General features: G+C 31.2%; 1 protein-coding gene across 7 annotated transcripts in view; it reads left to right on the plus strand.

The window, feature by feature from the left end:
* Syt7 (Synaptotagmin 7) overlaps positions 1 to 19,479 on the plus strand; it is a 278,766-nt gene that overhangs the window by 137,201 nt on the left and 122,086 nt on the right. For 4 of the 7 annotated variants that reach the window (XM_064358269.1, XM_064358268.1, XM_064358264.1 and 1 more), the window contains exon 4: positions 10,572 to 10,616. The exons of 2 other annotated variants lie outside the window; for them this stretch is intronic. In XM_064358269.1, the coding sequence (XP_064214339.1) occupies positions 10,572 to 10,616 (45 nt within the window). Of the gene's footprint in view, positions 1 to 10,571; positions 10,617 to 19,000; positions 19,167 to 19,479 lie in introns of all 7 variants that reach the window. One more of the 7 variants, XM_064358272.1, reaches the window with a different exon arrangement.

Genomic DNA, 19,479 nt, shown 5'->3' on the forward strand with positions numbered 1-19,479 from the left:
CTGTATAAGAACTAATTAATTACTAAATAAACTAATTTGTGTTAGGTAAGTTTCCATTTACTTGGGTAAGTTCAAGTCAATTACAATTTGATTATATACAATTAAATGTGAACTATACAACGAATAAACTTTTTAGGAACTTTTTGACGTATTTTTTACGTAAAATTGTTATTACATTTTTTTGGGCGAATCGACATTAATTAGAGTGTGTACAGAAAAGAATAAAGCATTCAGCAGAAATCACTGATTTAGGCGTGATTTTATAGTTTCTGAGATACAGTTAAAATATACAGGGTGAGTCTACTAAAAGTGTATTTTTATTACTGTATCTGAAAAACTAATAATTACACAAAATTCAGCGTTTGCTATAAAATGCCCTCCATTTTTCTCTATTTTTTCAGAATTTTTCTCTAATTTTTCATAATTAATTAATTAAGTAGTTATTAACTACGCAACGTTTTTATTTATACAGTCATCTGAGATCAAGCGATGTTTAAATGTTTTTTTGTGTTAACAATCCGTAAAAAATATCGCTACCTCCAAAACATAATTAATTAACTAAGTAAAAATATAAAATTTAAATAAACGTAATTTTCGTGCTAGCAAAAATTTTATCAGAATTTTTTGCTCGAAAACTTCATAGTTGTTTTAGAATCAAAATAAAAATTATAAAATTTTTCGCCGAAAAATCAGTAAAAAGCGAATTCAAAAATTTAACAGAAATGACAATATTCAGACTACAATAGTCATTTGAACCGAAGCGGCACATTGAATTTATATTCCATAGTCGACTTAATGAATAAACGTTTTTGAACACATTGTACATCACTGTTATAAGATAACAAAAAAATACAGGGTGAATCTAATAGAAGTATATGTTATTGTTGGTACACCAAAAACTAAAATCACATCAGAGTGATCAGAGAATCAGAATTTGCTATTAAATAGGTTTCTTTGCATGTGCATTTTTCTACAATTCCTTATTGATCGAAAAATTAATTGATTATGAAATTGTTAAAAAAAAATGTTATTATTGCACATCATACGACGCTTTTATGTTGTTTTGAACAAAAATTTCGTAAAAAAGTTGTAATTTTGTTTATTTATTATGTACACAGTATTATTTTGGTTGTGTAATGTGATATTTAATTGTTGATTTGACAAAAAAATAGCTTACATTTGAACGTAATTTAAGTTTTGCAAACTAAGTGGCAACTGAATTTAATTGAACACTATAAGAACTAATTAATTACTAAATAAACTAATTTGTGTTAGGTAAGTTTCTATTTACTTGAGTGAGGTCAAGTCAATTACAATTTGATTAGATACAATTAAATGTGGACTATACAACGAATAAACTTTTTAGGAGCGTATTTTTTATGTTCTCGACAAAGTTTTTACGTAAAATTGTTATTAAATTTTTTTTGCGAATTGATATTGATTAGAGTGTGTAGAGAAAAAAAGAATAATTTTTTTAACAGCAATCGCTGATTTAAGTGTGATTATTATAGTTTCTGAGATACAGTTAAAATATACAGGGTGAGTCTACTAAAAGTATATTTTTCCTACTTTATCTAAAAAACTAATAATTACACATAGTTCAGCGTTTGCCCCAAATGCCCTCCGTTTTTCTCTATTTTTTCAGAATTTTTCTCAAATTTTTCAGAATTTTTCTCAAATTTTTCAGAATTTTTCTCAAATTTTAAATAATTTTTCTCAAATTTTTCATACTTTTTCATAATTAATTACTTAAGTAATTATTATTAAGTAGCTGCAACGTTTTTATTTCTTCAGTCATCCGAAATTAAGCGATGTTTAAATGTTTTTTGTGTTAACAATCCGTAAAAAATATCGCTAGACCCAAAAACCAATTAATTATCTCAGTAAAAATATAAAATTTAAACGTAATTTTCGTGCTAGCAAAAATGTTATTAGAATTTTTTGCCCAAAGACATCGTAGTTGTTTTAAGAATTAAAATAAAAATTATAAAATTTTAATTTATTAATGTTTTCATTATTTTTTATCATATTAATTTTTTAAATTAATTAATTTTAATTATGTGGAAGGTTTGAAAATTTCAGTAAGCATTCACGTATATACATACAGAATTGTTATTAATAATATGAGAGCGAAAACAGAAGCTTAAAGTTCGTGGGCTGTCGTTATGCAACGAGCGTATGCGAGTTACATACTTAGGCACCAGAGAACTTTAAGCGTTTTTTGCTGGAACATTTTAATTTAAAAGAAATTGCGTTGGAAAGCGTGTTTTAAAATAGTGAAAACAGTACTAAAATTTAAAACACGTTGCTATGTTTGGCGTGTTTTAAAAAAGTGTACACACGTTGCTATGGTAAACGTGTTTTGAAATAGTGTTTATAATCTTGGATTCAGATATTAAAAATGAAAGAGAGAAGGAATCAAAGAGTGAGTTTTGCATTTAGACGTCTTAATTTAAAACACGTTGCTATAGGAAGCGTGTTTTAAAATACAGTAAATATGTTGCTATAGGAAACGTGTTTTAAAATTGTGTTTATATTCTTGGATTAAAAAGAAGGCTTAAAATGTTACCAACAAACAAAACATTAAGTATCTAATATCAAGCGCTGGCTTCTGTGCAACTATTAGTTTTTAAGATATAGTGAAAGATATTTCTAGCCGGCTCAACTGTAGAAAATTAAAAATTCTAAATTTTTGGTTTACATTTTCCTATAAATTATACAATGTTTTTTTAAATGATTCTCATTAAGTCGTCTGTGAATTTCTCATGTAAAATCAGAAAATACCGCTTTGTAGAACTAATGATAGGCATTTAGACATCGAATATTACCATTCTCCATTTATAAAGTTTCGAATTTGTAAATAAGTTGCAATAAAAAAAGGGTTTTCTTGCACACTGTAACAATTTAGATGCATTTTAACGAAAATTTTTAAAGAATTTTACAACTGACAGATTTGACATTTATTGACAGTGAATTCAAATGAGTAGAGCGGCACATATTTTTTTACTTGTAAACCAATTTCAAAGTTAACTATTAGCTGTTTCAAAACTATAAAAACGCCAACGTCGCATTTTACCGAATTATTTTTTTTAAATAATATAGTATTTTAAATAAATGTGTAAGCTCTTGTCTTGTCACACTCATGGAAGTCGTAAAAAGATCTATCCTTTTTTGTAGGCTTGTCTTTTTTTTTGGACCAAGTATAGGAAATTATTTGTCACCATTTAGTTTTTCAAGAATAAATATCTACAATGTGTTTAAACATAATTGTTTATCAAGTCACCTATGAAATTTAAACATAATGTGCCGCTTCATTTAAATTGTGAATGCCGTCAAAGTGATGCAAAAAGGCTTCGACTCTAAAAACTATAAAAAGTATATAACAAAAAAAGTCAAGGACACATAAAATACAAATGAAGACAATTCCTAGACTAGAAACTTTGCCGAAAAATGCAAAAAAATGAGTGAAAAGCGAATTCAAAAATTTAACAGAAATGACAATATTCAGACTATCAATAGTCATTTGAACGAAGCGGCACATTGAATTTGGCGTTTTTATAGTTTTGAAACAGCTAATAGATGAGAATCATTCAAAAACACATTGTATTATTTGTGCAAAATTGGAATTCGGAAGTAAAATTACCGTTGGGGGCGCCACTGAGATAGGTCGAAAACAGTAACCATAAATGGCGGGAAAATGTTTATTCGGATATTTTGAGCGTTGTACGAATTTTGGGGCTTCACAATTATTGCATTGCCTATGCGGAATGACTATTGTATCTTTGATGCAATAAACTTATGTTGACAAATGAGAGATGACGAGGAAAACACGAATAACGAATGACTTTTTGGTTTACTTTCTTTATTGGAAAATTACTACAAAGACATTGAAAAGCCTACCTTTTGGCATAATTTACGTTTAAATGTATCAGCAGTTGTTAATCTTAATTGTAGTTTTGTAAATTTACCGCAGCATTTCATGAATTTTTCAGTGGAAAATTCTAACCTAAAATACACACACTTCACTAATTTATTGGTTTCTTGAGCCAAACTATGTGTTCACTGTGATCCATTACTTATAATCTTTAATTAGACAACTGTTTGATAACACTTTGTAATCAAAATTTAAATATTTTTCACTTTTTATCCACTTTCAAGTTCCAACAATAAACACTTTATACCACTAAAAACTACTGAACCAAAGTCAACGCTAGTATTTACCACCACGTACTTTTAAAGTGATTCTTTCTATTGTAAGTAATTAACACTATACACGCAAAATTGTTTAACAATTCATTAAATGTCAGTTAAATGTGGAATTTTTACTGTTTTCGACATAGTTCAAAAGTCATCACCAGAGGGCGTCTAGTTAATTTTATTTCTGAATTGGTATCTATTTTTGGCTACATAAAAAAATTAATATCATGCGAATAAAAAAGTTATGTATAAAATTTTTTGGGAACGTATTTAATTATCATAAAGTTGGAACGACTGAAATAAATTTGTTTTTTTGCTTTAGTCAGTTTTATTGTTTGTTTCGTTATCTGTTTTCCACGAATCTGATTTAAATTAAAATGAGGTAGTGCCGCTAGTCACTTGCTAAAACCACATTATTAGGTACTTCTGTAGCAACTTTAAACGAATTATCCGCGTATTGTATTGTCATATGGTAAAAATTCTATACTGAAACAATAGTGATTTCTGTCTCATTGTTTTCACTCTGTGACCGTAAAACCGGCCAAACACACTGTTATTTTTTCATACGTTTTTCCTCCTCATCCCTTTTTCACAATCTTGCTTTATCCCAAAACATCCCTCGATATGTTCGGCTTCGCCCCTTATCGCTGGAAAAAATACACCCACACCTGAAGGGATTTCGCGCCGAATGAAGTCGCTCTGGTTTTGACGTTTTTGCCAATACTGCATCTAATTTTTCCATTTAATTAGAAAAACACAACGCGGTCGAGATAAAATTTGTTTATTTGCTTTATCTTATTATTAATATTTTCGGTTTAATAACACAGAGGGTGAAAAAATCAAGCTTCGGAATGCTAATTCGGAAGTAAAATTACCGTTGGGGGCGCCACTGAGCTAGGTCGAAAACAGTAACCATAAATGGCGGGAAAATGTTTATTCGGATATTTTGAGCGTTGTACGAATTTTGGGGCTTCACAATTATTACATTGCCTATGCGGAATGATTATTGCATCATTGATGCAAGAAACTTATGTTGACAAATGAGAGATGACGAGGAAAACACGAATAACGAATGACTGTTTGGTTCACTTTCTTTATTGGAAAATTATTACAAAGACATTGAAAAGCCTACCTTTTGGCATAATTTACGTTTAAATGTTTCAGCAGTTGTTAATCTTTATTGTAGTTTTGTAGATTTACCGCAGCATTTCATGATTTTTTCAGTGGAAAATTCTAACCTAAAATTCATAACACTTCACTAATTTATTGGTTTCTTGAGCCAAACTTTGTGTTCGCTGTGATCCATTACTTATAATCTTTAATTAGACAACTGTTTGATAACACTTTGTAATCAAAATTTAAATATTTTTCACTTTTTATCCACTTTCAAGTTCCAACAATAAACACATTATACCATGAAAAACTACAGAACCAAAGTCAACGCTAGTATTTACCACCACGTACTTTTAAAGTAATTCTTTCTATTGTAAGTAATTAACACTATACACGCAAAATTGTTGAACAATTCATTAAATGTCAGTTAAATGTGGCATTACGAAAATTTCTTTACTGTTTTCGACATAGTCCAAAAGTCATCACCAGAGGGCGTCTAGTTAATTTTATTTCCGAATAGTTACGTCGTGATAAATCGAGCGTTTGAAGACGGAATATGAGCGCATTCCAAGGGTGAAATTAATAGGGGTTGGGACGGCTACGGTTACTCAAACGATGATAATAATAGCAAGTCTGGACCGGACTTTGATTCTGGAATTTTGGGTTGCCAACAAATTATGAAAAAATTTTTTCCCGGAAAAATCATATAATTGGTCGTGATTTTTCGCCTTTCGAACGACCGGCGAAGCTTTTTAGCCGTCAATAAAAATTACTGCCTTATTGTCCGGAGTCAGAAAGCGCCCTAAACTTTGTTATTCCGTTCAATTCAAGAGGGCTCCGGTCCCTTAAACGTCCGGATCGATCGTCATTTTGCTAATCCAGTCTTGTTAATCAACTTACTTAATCCGGGAGCATATTAAGTTCCCGGAGTAATCGTCGCCGAATCGGTGCACCGCCGCGTCATATAATTTCGCTCCGGAATCCCGGAGTAAAAATGCGTCGCGTATTTTAGATTTTGTTTAGAGGGTGGCTTTCCGATCGGCGTATGTGGGAAATATGATTCCGGGTCCGGATTAAGCCAAACGAATCCAATATTCGATTTTGTTTCTTGTTTAATTGAATCGAGATTCAAGGTTTTTTTTTGCAACAGCTTGTCATCTTGCTTTTTCAGCTTGTTTTATTTCGAAAGGGTGTCGGCTGGGACTAAGGGCAGGACACGATCGATGCGTCTGCTCCTCTAAGGGGGTCACTGGGGATTTTGCGGATTGTTCAGTTTCAGGTCACTGATAACATAACTAGAGACCGGATTTTTAGGAGATTAAATACTCTATTTAGGTGTCAAAAAAGTTGCAAAAAACAGAAATCTGATAACTTAAGACAGATATTTTATTAATTTCTACAGCTACAAAAAACTTATTAATTTTTTTTAACAGATTTGTAAAAAATTTAAAATATTTGTTGCACAGAAAAAAGCTATAAAGTAGTTCATTAATGAACTTAAATGTTGTTCTAAAATTTGCTGCTGTAAAATTAGTTTGTTTTTCTGTACGAATTTATCTCAAGCTAGAAAATAAACTCACTGTATGGAAATACATAGTAATAAAATAAGACACATCTGCATTATTAACATTTTATTATTCAATTAGCATTTTTATTGTCAGCAGATTTTTATGTCTAGAATTTTTTGTGGTTTGTCTTAGTTTCCTACTAAATAATTATTTCACAACTTCTGGAGTTTTTATTACAGAAATTTACATTTTATTTACAAATTAAAGCCTATTGATTATAATATTGTTATGCTATTTTTATAACTTTAATGTGTGAAGGTACGTTATTTTTCAAAGTGGCTTGAAAATATTCCTGTGCTTTTGTAAGGGTTTCTGTATCTTTAAAAATAAAAATAGTGAAACCTTAAGGAATAATTTAATATACAACTAGGGAATATGAATTGAGAAGTCGTAGAAAAAGTAATTTTAATGTTGAGAAACTAAAAAGCAAAAAAAATAGTGTGATTAAAATTCTAAAGAACTAAAAAACTGAAAAACTGAAAAAACTATAGAACTGGAAAAGAGAAACACTAATAAATGTAAAAATGTCATTCTCAATAAAAAACTAATACACGAAGAAACTGAAAAGCTGATATATAAAATAGTTAACTAAAAAACTGTGAGATTGAAATTTTGTGGAAATCATAATAATAGTGACTGAAAGATCGATAATTTAAAAACTATAGAACTGCAAAGTAACCAAGAAATTGGAACACTGGTATCATAAGGTAGAGAAACTACGAAAAACTGAAAAATTTTGGAAATAGATATAAAATATTGGGAAACTAAGAAACTAAAAGCTGAAATATTGACAAACTTTAAAAATAAAAAGTTGAGATTGGATCTTTCTTTTATGTTTACTTATGTAGATGAATTATTTACATTTATTCCGTTTGACAAACAAAACTTTATTTTAAATATATTTAATACTTTAAAATTTACACTAAACTTGAACTTGAAAATAACATAATTTCATATATTGATGTTAAATTTATTAGGACTTCTGAAAATTGATAATATTAAAACTAATTGGCACATTAACCAACATCTTTTTTATGTATTTTAAATTTTTATTCGAATCACTTCTCTTTAGCAAAAAATAAACGGTCTTATAATATCTTTTAAAATTAAAGTTAATAAGTTAAGTGATTTAAATTTTTTTCTGGGAATTTCTACAACATCAAATATATTGCAAAAACTAGTAATTATTCACTTAATTTAATCAAAAAAATTTATATGATGACAACAATGATAATCCAACTTATTAAATAGTAATAATTCTGATTTTTGATTACAATGTAAAAATAGTTAATCTAACAGTCTTGGCTAATTTTAAAGAAATAAATCACGTATTTGACTTTGTTGGTGTTGGAATTTCTGATGAAGAAACACATTACAAAAAAAAGACTATTACTTTTCTAATGATTTCTATGCAGAAAAATAAAAATATTGCTGTTAATTTTAAATTAGATACTGATAAACTTAATAAAATTTACAAATTCTTTATTATGAAATTACATTTAAGTATCAATTTGTATTATTTTGGACGCTAATCTGAAATTTATTGTTAAAAACGCATTGCTTCAAATTTTTGGAGTTTTTTACAAAACTTATTAAAATAATTGTTTCAGAAATTTAGATTAATATTTTACAGTTTTTTCAATTTTTTATTTGGTCATTTTGCACAAAAATATCATAACGTTCCACTTATTCATACTTACATTTTTTTGAACTAAGATCTATTCAGTTGGTGTCTGTGTACATACGTTGTTGATATTAAGTTATTATAAGTCTCAATTTTGTTAAAGGATTAAATTAATTCAAAATTAATTCAAATTAATTCTTTCGTTTTATGTTCACTTCTAAATATTTTGCCGAGTAAAAAGATTAGTTAATTATGGGTATACAGCATGTTAGGAAATAGTTTAACTCAAATTTAAAGGTAGAAGAGAATGGCAAGACAAATCAATCAAGCAAAAAATCGTTCTGAAATGTAAGTCCCAAATTTTGAGAACCACTGTGCTAGGATTATAAAAATTAGCGTAAATTTTAAAATTATTGACAAAACAGCGAAGATAAATTAACTTCTTGGTCTACTACGTGATTCTTCTATTTCAATTTGCGTTTTGTTATTAAATTTTACGAAAAAAAATAATAAACCACCATAAGCCACACACAGTGGCTCTCAACAGGTGGGTTAATAAAAATATCTGAAGAAAGTACTCACTTTTTGGAAAAATGAAATAAGGGTTTAAAACTTGTCTGATCATGACAAATTCACATACGAAATATTGCAAAGCCATTCCCTAACACCCTGTATTGTACAATGTGTTCAAAAATGGTTGTTCATCAAGTCACCTACGAAATTTGAACGTAATATGGCGCTTAATTTAAATTCGGAAATAAAATTAACTAGACGCCCTCTGGTAATGACTTTTGAACTATGTCGAAAACAGTAAAGAAATTTTCGTAATGCCACATTTCACTGACATTTAATGAATTGTTCAACAATTTTGAGTGTATAGTGTTAATTACTTACAATAGAAAGAATTACTTTAAAAGTACGTGGTGGTAAATACAAGCGTTCACTTTGGTTCTGTGGTTTTTCGTGGTATAAAGTGTTTATTGTTGGACCTTGAAAGTGGATAAAAAGTGAATAATATTTAAATTTTGATTACAAAGTGTTATCAAACAGTTGTCTAATTAAAGATTATAAGTAATGGATCACAGCGAACACAAAGTTTGGCTCAAGAAACCAATAAATTAGTGAAGTGTTATGAATTTTAGGTTAGAATTTTCCACTGAAAAAATCATGAAATGCTGCGGTAAATCTACAAAACTACAATAAAGATTAACAACTGCTGATACATTTAAACGTAAATTATGCCAAAAGGTAGGCTTTTCAATGTCTTTGTAACAATTTTCCAATAAAGAAAGTAAACCAAAAAGTCATCGTTATTCGTGTTTTCCTCGTCATTTCTAATTTATCAACAATCGTTTCTTCCACCAAAGATACAATAGTCATTCCGCATTGGCAATGTAATAATTGTGAAGCCCCAAAATTCGTACAACGCTCAAAATATCCGAATAAACATTTTCCCGCCATTTATGGTTACTGTTGTCGACCTAGCTCAGTGGCGCCCCCAACGGTAATTTTACTTCCGAATTGAGAATGCCGTCAAAGTGACAGATTCGTCAAAATGTTGCAAAAAGGTTTCGAATCTAAAAACTATAAACAGAACATAACAACAAAAATCACGGAAACATAAATTACAAATGAAGACAAACCCTAGACTTGAAACTTTGCCGAAAAATGCAAAACGTGAGTAAAAATCGAATTAAAAAATTTGACAAAAATGGTACATTGAATATAAATTCCATAGTCGACTTGATGAACAATCATTTTTGAACACATTGTATTTTAATATATATATATAATATATATATATATATTTCTTCTTATTTAAACCTTTTAAGAAAATTAGTACCATCGCTGTTAAGTTTTATTACAACCAGTCATTTAGAAATTTTGAAGAAATAAAAATTTTGTCAAACATTACATTTTTACCAAAACTGATTTATTTCAAGTTTTAAGAAAATCCCTTAAAAATTGCGCATTAGGAATGTTTCCTAAGAACCGGTCTCTGCTGAAATCGCAACATCGCAGCATGAAAATTTTATTTCGTTGTCACTCACTGTTTAATTTTTTTTCAGAGAGTTTTTCACTGTTGCGCGAACCGGCGTCCAAAAAATTTTCAGGTATTCACCGCATGTGACCCTTTGATGTATCATTTGAACCCCCAGTACTCTTTGTTTAAGTAAAAAAATTTGGTATTGGTGTTATTCTCGTCTAAACCATTCCCAATTTTTGACGTTCATACTTATTAATAGTAAAAAAATTCGATTGAACTTCGCCTATCGCGGTGGCTTGGCCCGGAGGAATCCGGAACATCTCTCTCCGTTTGCAACGCATCATTTTAATCTCGGGAAAAACGCGCTATCGAAATCGGAGCTTAATGCTTTTGCGAAGGAAATGATAGAGCTTTTTCGTGGCAAACTTCGATGTTAATGCACCGAATAAGACGTAAATCAGGAAATGTACCCGCTGTCGGCCATTTCGTAAATGGAAGTCCGGCGATTGTGCCACCTGAGACGGGAATTTATACGTTGAGATAAGCGGAAAAAGTAAATTTTTCTACGCGAGGATCTAATGAAGAAATTTTTAAGCAAACGCTTTTTGTGTAATGCGAGAATTATGCAACGTGTTGGAGACACTGAACCGAAAATTTAATAATTCGAGCAAAGTTTTGCAAATTGTTTAACTCTAGTGGCAAAAAGACGCCGTTCTCAATTTCACGGAGACAATTGTTTCGGGGCCTTTGTTTTGTTAAGTATTTAATGGATCGCTTTGTCTAGACTCGCACAATTGGCAGAAAGTTCGATTAAAATTTTGATAGTATAGGAAAATGCGTAGCGAGTAATTTTTACAATGTTTCACTCGAATCCAGCTTTCAAACATCTTGTTTTATTTCCGCTGGTTTAGTACTTCTTTATTTTCGAAATTATGACGCTTTTAAACGGCCCCCTCTATCGGTGGCTGTAAAACACTTTTATGGTGTCGTTCCAGCCTCAAACGATGATATAGAGGCGTATTTTTTTCGCTCGAAATTTAAATATACGACCTTTTGCGATTTTTCTGGGTAATTATCGATGATAATCGTCTCGAACAGGTGGAAGCAGTGTCGAGCTTTATTAAGGAAATTTCTCACTTAATATCGAAAGAAAATCAATAAAGCATCCGAGACTTAGGGAAATGGAAACGTACATTTGTGTTGCCGTAATTGGAGTAATTTGTCTCTGGAATTTTTTGAGCTGAAATTCGTAGAAACCTTTATTAAGATTAGCTCGGAGGAAGGTTGCACTTGATGTCAGTGGCGGCACGGGATCTCTAACTAAAAATGAATAATAAATAAATAATTAATTAATAAAAAATACATTAAATAACAAATTCAATGCCACGAAAAAAATATCTCTGTTTTGTTTACTGGTAACTTGGAAATTTTTTATTTTATTGGATGGAAATTTTTTCAAGCAAGTGAGTTCTTTAGTTCGATATGAAACAACGTAATTTTCCACGCTTCTGACGGCGTATTTTTAAAAACTTTTATTTAACTTGCTTTGTTGTCTGTCTGTCTGTTTCATATTTTTGGAGCCAAATTTGAAAGGGTTCCCATTGTCCCAATGAATTGAAATTTTGCATACTTACGTAATCTGCGTGACAATGCTATTAGCTGTTTCAAAACTATAAAATGCCAACGTCGCAATTTACTAAATTATTTTTTTTAAGTACAGTTGGCAGAAATATAAAACAGTTATTAATGAATAAATCTCTCATTGAAAGTATAAATTACATTACCTATTATTTTTTTGAAGTGCATGAATAATTTATAATAGCTTATTTTTAAAGAAAAGAAAATGCGACGCTAACGTTTTTATAGTTTTGAAACAGCTAATATGTAGTTAAATACCTTCTAAAAGGGTTAAATGGGCTTTTGAAGTTTGAGGTTATGTTTAGTGTTCCTTGCTCTAAGGGCTGGTTTATAGAAAGCTTTATTAAATTTTAATTCGTGGTTAGAGGTTAACAGTGGACCAATGGACCAATGGAATTGGGCTAATTTGGTCACGTGATTACTTAATCACGCATTTAATTGCAGATTAATTTAATGACGCTTCTATAAACCGGTCCTAAGTGTGTTTCTAACTCTAAATCAAAGCACAAATTACTCTAAACAGTCCAAAAGTACTCGGTATTTTGACTAAATTTTTCAAAATACTTGCGTAATCAAACGAAAAACTTGGCTTATTTTAGCGAATTTATGCAAAAAGTGAATTTGTTTTTAACTGAAAGACGTGCTAAAACACTCAGGAATTAAAAAAAAGTTAATTTTTAATTTTTATTAGTAATTGTTCGGTGTTTTGAGCAAAATTTCGTGAAACAAAATGTGTTTACGTTTAATAGTTTTCAACCAATTACATCATTATTATTTGGCGTTTTACATTTCACAAAAATGGCTTCATTTTCGAATTTTATTGGAAATTTTTGCCGGGATATTTTGTATAATAAATGAGTTTATAGCTCAAAGCAATGTAATTTTAGACATAGATATTACTATTTTTTGGAGTGTTTTAACGAAATTTTGTGTTAAAAGTGACTTTATCATGACTAATCAACAAGTTATAACAAGTAAAATAATTGTTTTACCGAATTTTTGATTTTTACTAGTAATTTTTTGGTTTTTTGACACAATTTTGCTGAAAGAGTGCTTTTTTATCTTGAGAATGTGTTTAAAGATTCGAAAACTGCAATGCTTTATTTTTTAAGGACAATTTCACAAAAATTTGTTTCTCACTTTTTGAATTACATCACGCGAAATATCAAAATCACTTTATTTTCAATCTTTTTTAGTAACTTTTTGGTCTCCTTGAACAATATTTTGCAAGAAGTTTGTAACTTGAAATTGTTGAAAAAAGTCAAAAATACCAAAAAATTTTTAATCGTACTTTAAACTAATTACGTACAGTCGAATAAAGTGAAAATGACGCCTCAATAACAGTTTCTGTTCTGAATTATATTTTAATTTTGTTTTCTGTAAAGTAGCTTCTAAAAGAATTTATTTTAAACGTCAATCTGTCTGAAGTTAGAAGGGTTGGAATCTAGATCAAGGACTGGTTTAGTGAGGCGTCATTTTCACTTTGTTCGACTGTACATGACTTTTCATCTTATTAGAGACGAATATTGCAAAATAATTGTATTTTTAACTCACAATCACATACTTTTGGACGCTATTTGAGATTTTTTCTACTTTTGTTTAACAAAATAACTCTTATAAGTCGGCCAAAAGAACGTTAATTTTGTTAGTTAAATTCGTAAATTACATAGATATGTGAATTTTTTGCTGAAAGGCAGGATAAATATATAGAAAAAGATCAAAGAAATATTATTTTCGATTTTATTTTTGATTTTATCCTCTTCTAGACAATTTATGCAAAATAAATTAGTTTTTGGTAAGGGTCAAAAAAACGTAAGAATTTTCTTTTATATGTAATAATTTTGGTTTGTTTGACTAAAACATGTCGCGAAGGGTGATTTTAGTTTAAAAATGTAGTGAAGCTTTACCCAAAATTTGTTTTACTTATAAAACGTCTAAAATAACATCATTTTTGACTAAAATTTTTGGAATTTTTTGTCGTGTTAGAATGAATTTGTAATTTTAAAGGTAATAATTGTGATTTTTTTACAATCTTAAATACATTTTCTCGTTATACCATTGAAATTAACTGTTTTCGCACAAACTGGGGCCTAAATCACCGTTTTCGGAACCAGAATAAAATGATACTTTTGTATTTTTCGCGCGTTTTTCTATTTATATGTAAGAAATTCTCGAAAATTATCTGATTTTAACAAAACAGATGTTTGAATCGTCGTTTTCAATAGGCGATTTCTGTTTTTCTACAACCAGTTCTGTGATTTTTGAGCAAAGATAACGTTCAGTTCATTTTTTAACTCAGGATGCGCTACTGGATTTGTTATTCGTTGTCCAAACGCGAAGGTTAAAAGTCACAAAGTGCAAAGCAAGAGACTACAATTTGGTGTTTTGTGTCGACGGGATGTTACATCGATTGCGACTCTCCAATGGCCAAGCTTTTGTCATAAATGTCACCATTAGGGATTAGGAATAATTTTCCAACACCGAACCGTACTATGTGACAAAAAATTCCGTTTTAAAAAATCCGTGTCGCGTAAAAATTATTTACTTTTTTAAAGCAAGTTAATTGGTAAAATGCGGTCCCACACGTCCTTTATATCTTCCTTAGTACGTGTCAGGCGTACAGATGGCAGGCTTTTAATATACGTCCCAGCAAGACGACTCGTGCTTTTTCAACGACTCGTCCATATCAAGATTAAGAGGGGCCGTCCCACTGGACCACACCATGTTTATTTCATGATTTAACTTCGAATTTTCTTTGATTAATGGCCACACTATAGTGGCAATTTATCGGATGCTAGTACACAAAGTTAAGAGCATTACCGGATTTGCTCCGACTAGCCGTACCGGACTCTCGGCGATAAACTGCAATAATTCATCCCTTGTTTAGAAAAGTCCAACTTTCGAGATGACTTTCAACTTTGCCGAAGATTAAACGGGTAGTAAACGTCGCGAGGAGTTGTAAACAATCGAACTTGAACAGTTGAGAGAGTTTCATTCATTTCGTACGTTCGTTCCTTTCATTAGTGTTTTGAAAAATGATCGAATAAAATATTAAAACGGGCGGAATCCAGAATCGACAGAAATGAGATTGATTATGTTTGGCCATTTATAAAAAATATTTGCCAAGAGAGAATCTCTTTGAAGCGGTTCTTAGAACCTTCTAAGATTTGATTTTAATTAACTTCATAGTACGGAGGACTATAAGTTAGGAGAAATCGCACCCAAAAGAAATAGTACGGCAGTATAAAATTGAGGGCGCGTCGAGCGTTACAAGTCTCGGCGCCAAATCGTTTTAATTTTTAAATTCAACCAATTTACTAATTACTTGAAAAAAAGTCAGAAGTGTTGAGCCTTGCACTCTTAAAAGACTGCGAAAAACTGACTACTAAAATGTTCATAAGACACATGAGAAAAAAAATATTTAAAATTTAAAATTTGCTCTTCGTCTCGTATTTTTCAAGACGCTACGAATACGGTTAAAGATACAAGAAAAGTGTTAGGAAGAAATTTGTAGAGAATTAAATTTCCTTTAAAAAAGTCTGCAAGACCGTATTTTTATCGTCAATGGTTTAGACTCCAAAGACGTTTAAAGATTCTAAAGCGACGGTATCGTTCTATTGTACCGGTGGTCAAGTAACGAAAAGTTCGTTTATACCTAAACTGTAGAAGATAAAAATATGGTGTCGCGGACTTTTTTAGAGAAAATTTAATTCTCTACAACTTTATTCCTTACACTTTTTTGTATCTTTAACCGTATTTCCAGCGTTTTGTTAAATATGCGATGGTGCGCAAAGAATTATCGCTTAGGATTATCAATTTGCGTTCTACCTTATATTTTTGCGAACGCTGCGAATACGGTTAAAGATACAAAAAAAGTGTAAGGAACAAAGTTGTAGATAATTAAATTTTCTAAAAAAAAGTCCGCAATACCATATTTCTATTTTCATCGGTTTAGGTTTAAATTAACTTACCAATACTTGACCACCGGCAAAATGAAGCAAATCCGTCGCTTGAGCGTCTTCGAACGTCTTTGGGGCCTAAATGGTTGAAGATAGAAATATGGTCTCGCAGACTTTTTTGTAGAAAATTTTATTTTCTACAACTTTGTTTCTCACACTTTTTTTGTATCATTAACCGTATTACCAGCGTTTTGATAAATATGAGACGGTGCACAAAGAATTATTGCTTAGAATTATCAATTTGCGTTCCACCTTATATATTTGCGAACGCTGCGAATACGGTTAAAGATACAAAAAAAGTGTAAGGAACAAAATTGTAGAGAATTAAATTTTCTACAAAAAAGTCCGCGGCACCATATTTCGGTCTTCAACGGTTTAGATATAAATTAACTTTCCATTCCTTGACCACCGGCAAAATGAAGCAAATCTGTCGCTTGAGTGTCTCTAAACGACTTTGGGGTCTAAATGGTTGAAGATAAAGATATGGTCTCGCGGACTTTTTTGTAGGAAATTTAATTCTCTACAACTTTCTTCTTAACATTTTTCTTGCATAGGTAACCGTATTCACAGCGTTTTGAAAAATATGGGACAGGCAGCAAATTGGTATAAGTTTGAAATTTTTTTAAACACAGTTTACGACAAAATTTTTGCACTATGTTTATGTCTTACTATTGAGAATTTAATGCTCTACCTACCTGTATTTTTTCGTTTGATGGGTGTTAACCGTTCTCCAAATACAACCATTTTTTCTGAAAACTTAGACGGTAATGTAACAACTGCGCTCTCTGGCGACGTTAATTGAACTATCGAGGCTGGGAACGATTTTTTTGGAGGTTGTTTCGTATCCTAACCTTTAGGCAACCGTGGAAAAGTCGAACTTTTGAGATGACTTCAGTCAACATCACGAGGAGTTGTAAACAATCGAACTTGAGAGAGTTTTTCATTCATTTCGTGGTTGCTTTCATTAGTTTAGTTTGAAAAATGATTGAATAAAATATTAAAACGGGCGGAACAAGCAATTCAGAATCGACGGATATGAGATTGATTATGTTTGGCCATTTATAAAAAATATTTGCAAAGAGAGAATTTCTTTGAAGTGTTTCTTAGAATCTCCTAAGATCTGATTTTAATTAACTTTATATTACGGGGGACTATAAGTTAGGAGACGAAACGAGATTCAAAATCGCACCAAAAAAAAATCGTACAGCAGTGTAAAATTGAGGGCGCTTCGAGCGTTATAAGTCTCGGCGCCAAATCGTTTTAAATTAATTTAAATTCAACTAATTTACTTGAAAAAGGCAGAAGTGTTGAGCTTTGCACTCTTAACAGACTGAGAAAAACTAAATTTTTACAAGCGACGTGAAAAAAAAATATTTAAAATTTCAAATTTGCGCTTCGTTCCGTATTTTTCAAAACGCTGCGAAAACGAGTAAAGATATACGAAAAATGTTAGGAAAAAATTTGTAGAGAATTAAATTTTCTTTAAAAAAGTCCGCGAGACCATGTTTCTATCATCAACGGTTTAGGCCCCAAAGACATTGAAAGACACTGAGCGACGGATTCGTTTCATTTTACCGGTGGTTAAGTAACGGACAGTTAAATTATACCTAAACCGTAGAAGATGGAACTATGGTGTCGCGGACTTTTTTATAGAAAATTTAATTCTCTACAATTTTGTTCCTTATAATTTTTTTGTATCTTTAATTGTATTTCCAACGTTTTCATAAATATGCAACGGTGCGCAAAGAACTATCTCAGAATTATCAATTTGCGTTCCACCTTATATTTTTGCAAACGCTGCGAATACGGTTGAAAATTCAAAAAAAGTATAAGGTACAAAATTGTAGAGATTTAAATTTCCTACAAAAATGTCCGCGACACCATATTTCTATCTTTAACGGTTTAGGTATAAATTACTTGACCACCGGCAAAATCAAGCAAATCCGTCGCTTGAGCGTCTTTGAACGACTTTGGGGTTTAAATGGTTGAAGATAAAGATATGGTCTCGCGGACTTTTTTGTAGAAAATTTAATTCTCTACAACTTTATTCCTAACATTTTTCTTGTAACTGTCACCGTATTCGCAGCGTTTTGTAAAATATGGGACAGAGTGCAAATTGATAAATGTTTGCAATTTTTTTAGACACAGTTTACGATAAAATTTTTGCACTATGTTTATGTCTTACTATTGAGAATTTAATGCTCTACCTACCTGTATTTTTTCGTTTGATGGGTGTTAACCGTTATCCAAATACAACCATTTTTTCTGAAAACTTAGACGGTAATGAAACAACTGCGCTCTCTGGCGACGTTAATGAAACTATCGATGCTGGGAACGTTTTCTTTGGACCTGGCTTCGTATCCTAACCTTTAGACAACCGTAGAAAACTCGAACTTTTGAGATGACTTCAGTCAACATCACGAGGAGTTGTAAACAATCGAACTTGAGAGAGTTTTTCATTCATTTCGTGGTTGCTTTCATTAGTGTGGTTTGAAAAATGACCGAATAATATTAAAAACGGGCGGAACAAGCAATCCAGAATCGACAGAAATGAGATTGATTGTGTTTGGCCATTTACAAAAAATCGGAAAAAATGTTTAAAAAGAGAGAATCTCTTTGAAGCGTTCCTTAAAACCTTCTAACATTCGTTTTTAATTAACTTCGTATTCAAATTTAAAAAAGCGCGTTTCATGAAAAACACGTAGCCCCGAAAACACCATGTCTTGCTTGAATTTTAAATTTATTTCTGGAGGAAATCAAAGCACAAGACTGCTGACAGATGATAAAGGGGCGCATTTGTGATAACAGACATTTCCGCGTGAAAAACTGCATTACCTTAACACATTATTACTTATCTCTCGTCTAACTGGTCCTGTTTTAAATTTCTCCCACAAGCAAACGTAAGTTTTTCCAGGCTTGACCCTCTGTGATTAAAGAACCACTCAAAAGACTGTTTAGTTGCTAAAGTAAAAACCAAGTGCTTTTTTTGAATGTTATTAAGTGCGACTTTTCTAATACATGGAGTTCTTGGACGGCCTGCGACACAACAAGACTCTCACCCGCTTCCTGTCGCAATCTCTGTAAGTAAAAATTTGTTTTACAGTCTTGCGTAATTAGGATTACAATGGCGGACGCGACACCAATCAATAAACTGCAACGGAATCGTGCGATAACGCATTTATTTATTGCCCAAATGTGAAAAATTTTCCGACGTTATCGTTGTGATGTACATACACAATATGTGTGTTTCCGAAAACACAGAGGGAAAATTAATAATCAACGCTCGCGACATCTCAAACACCTCTTCGAGCTTTTTTCCCGGTCAACAAGTCGTGTTTTAGTCTATTGTGTTCTTTGTCGGAGGCTTCCTCCATTTCGCGGCTTTGTCCACGT

The sequence above is a fragment of the Tribolium castaneum genome, chromosome 8, assembly GCF_031307605.1.
Source record: "Tribolium castaneum strain GA2 chromosome 8, icTriCast1.1, whole genome shotgun sequence".
Taxonomy (NCBI): Eukaryota; Metazoa; Arthropoda; class Insecta; order Coleoptera; family Tenebrionidae; genus Tribolium; species Tribolium castaneum.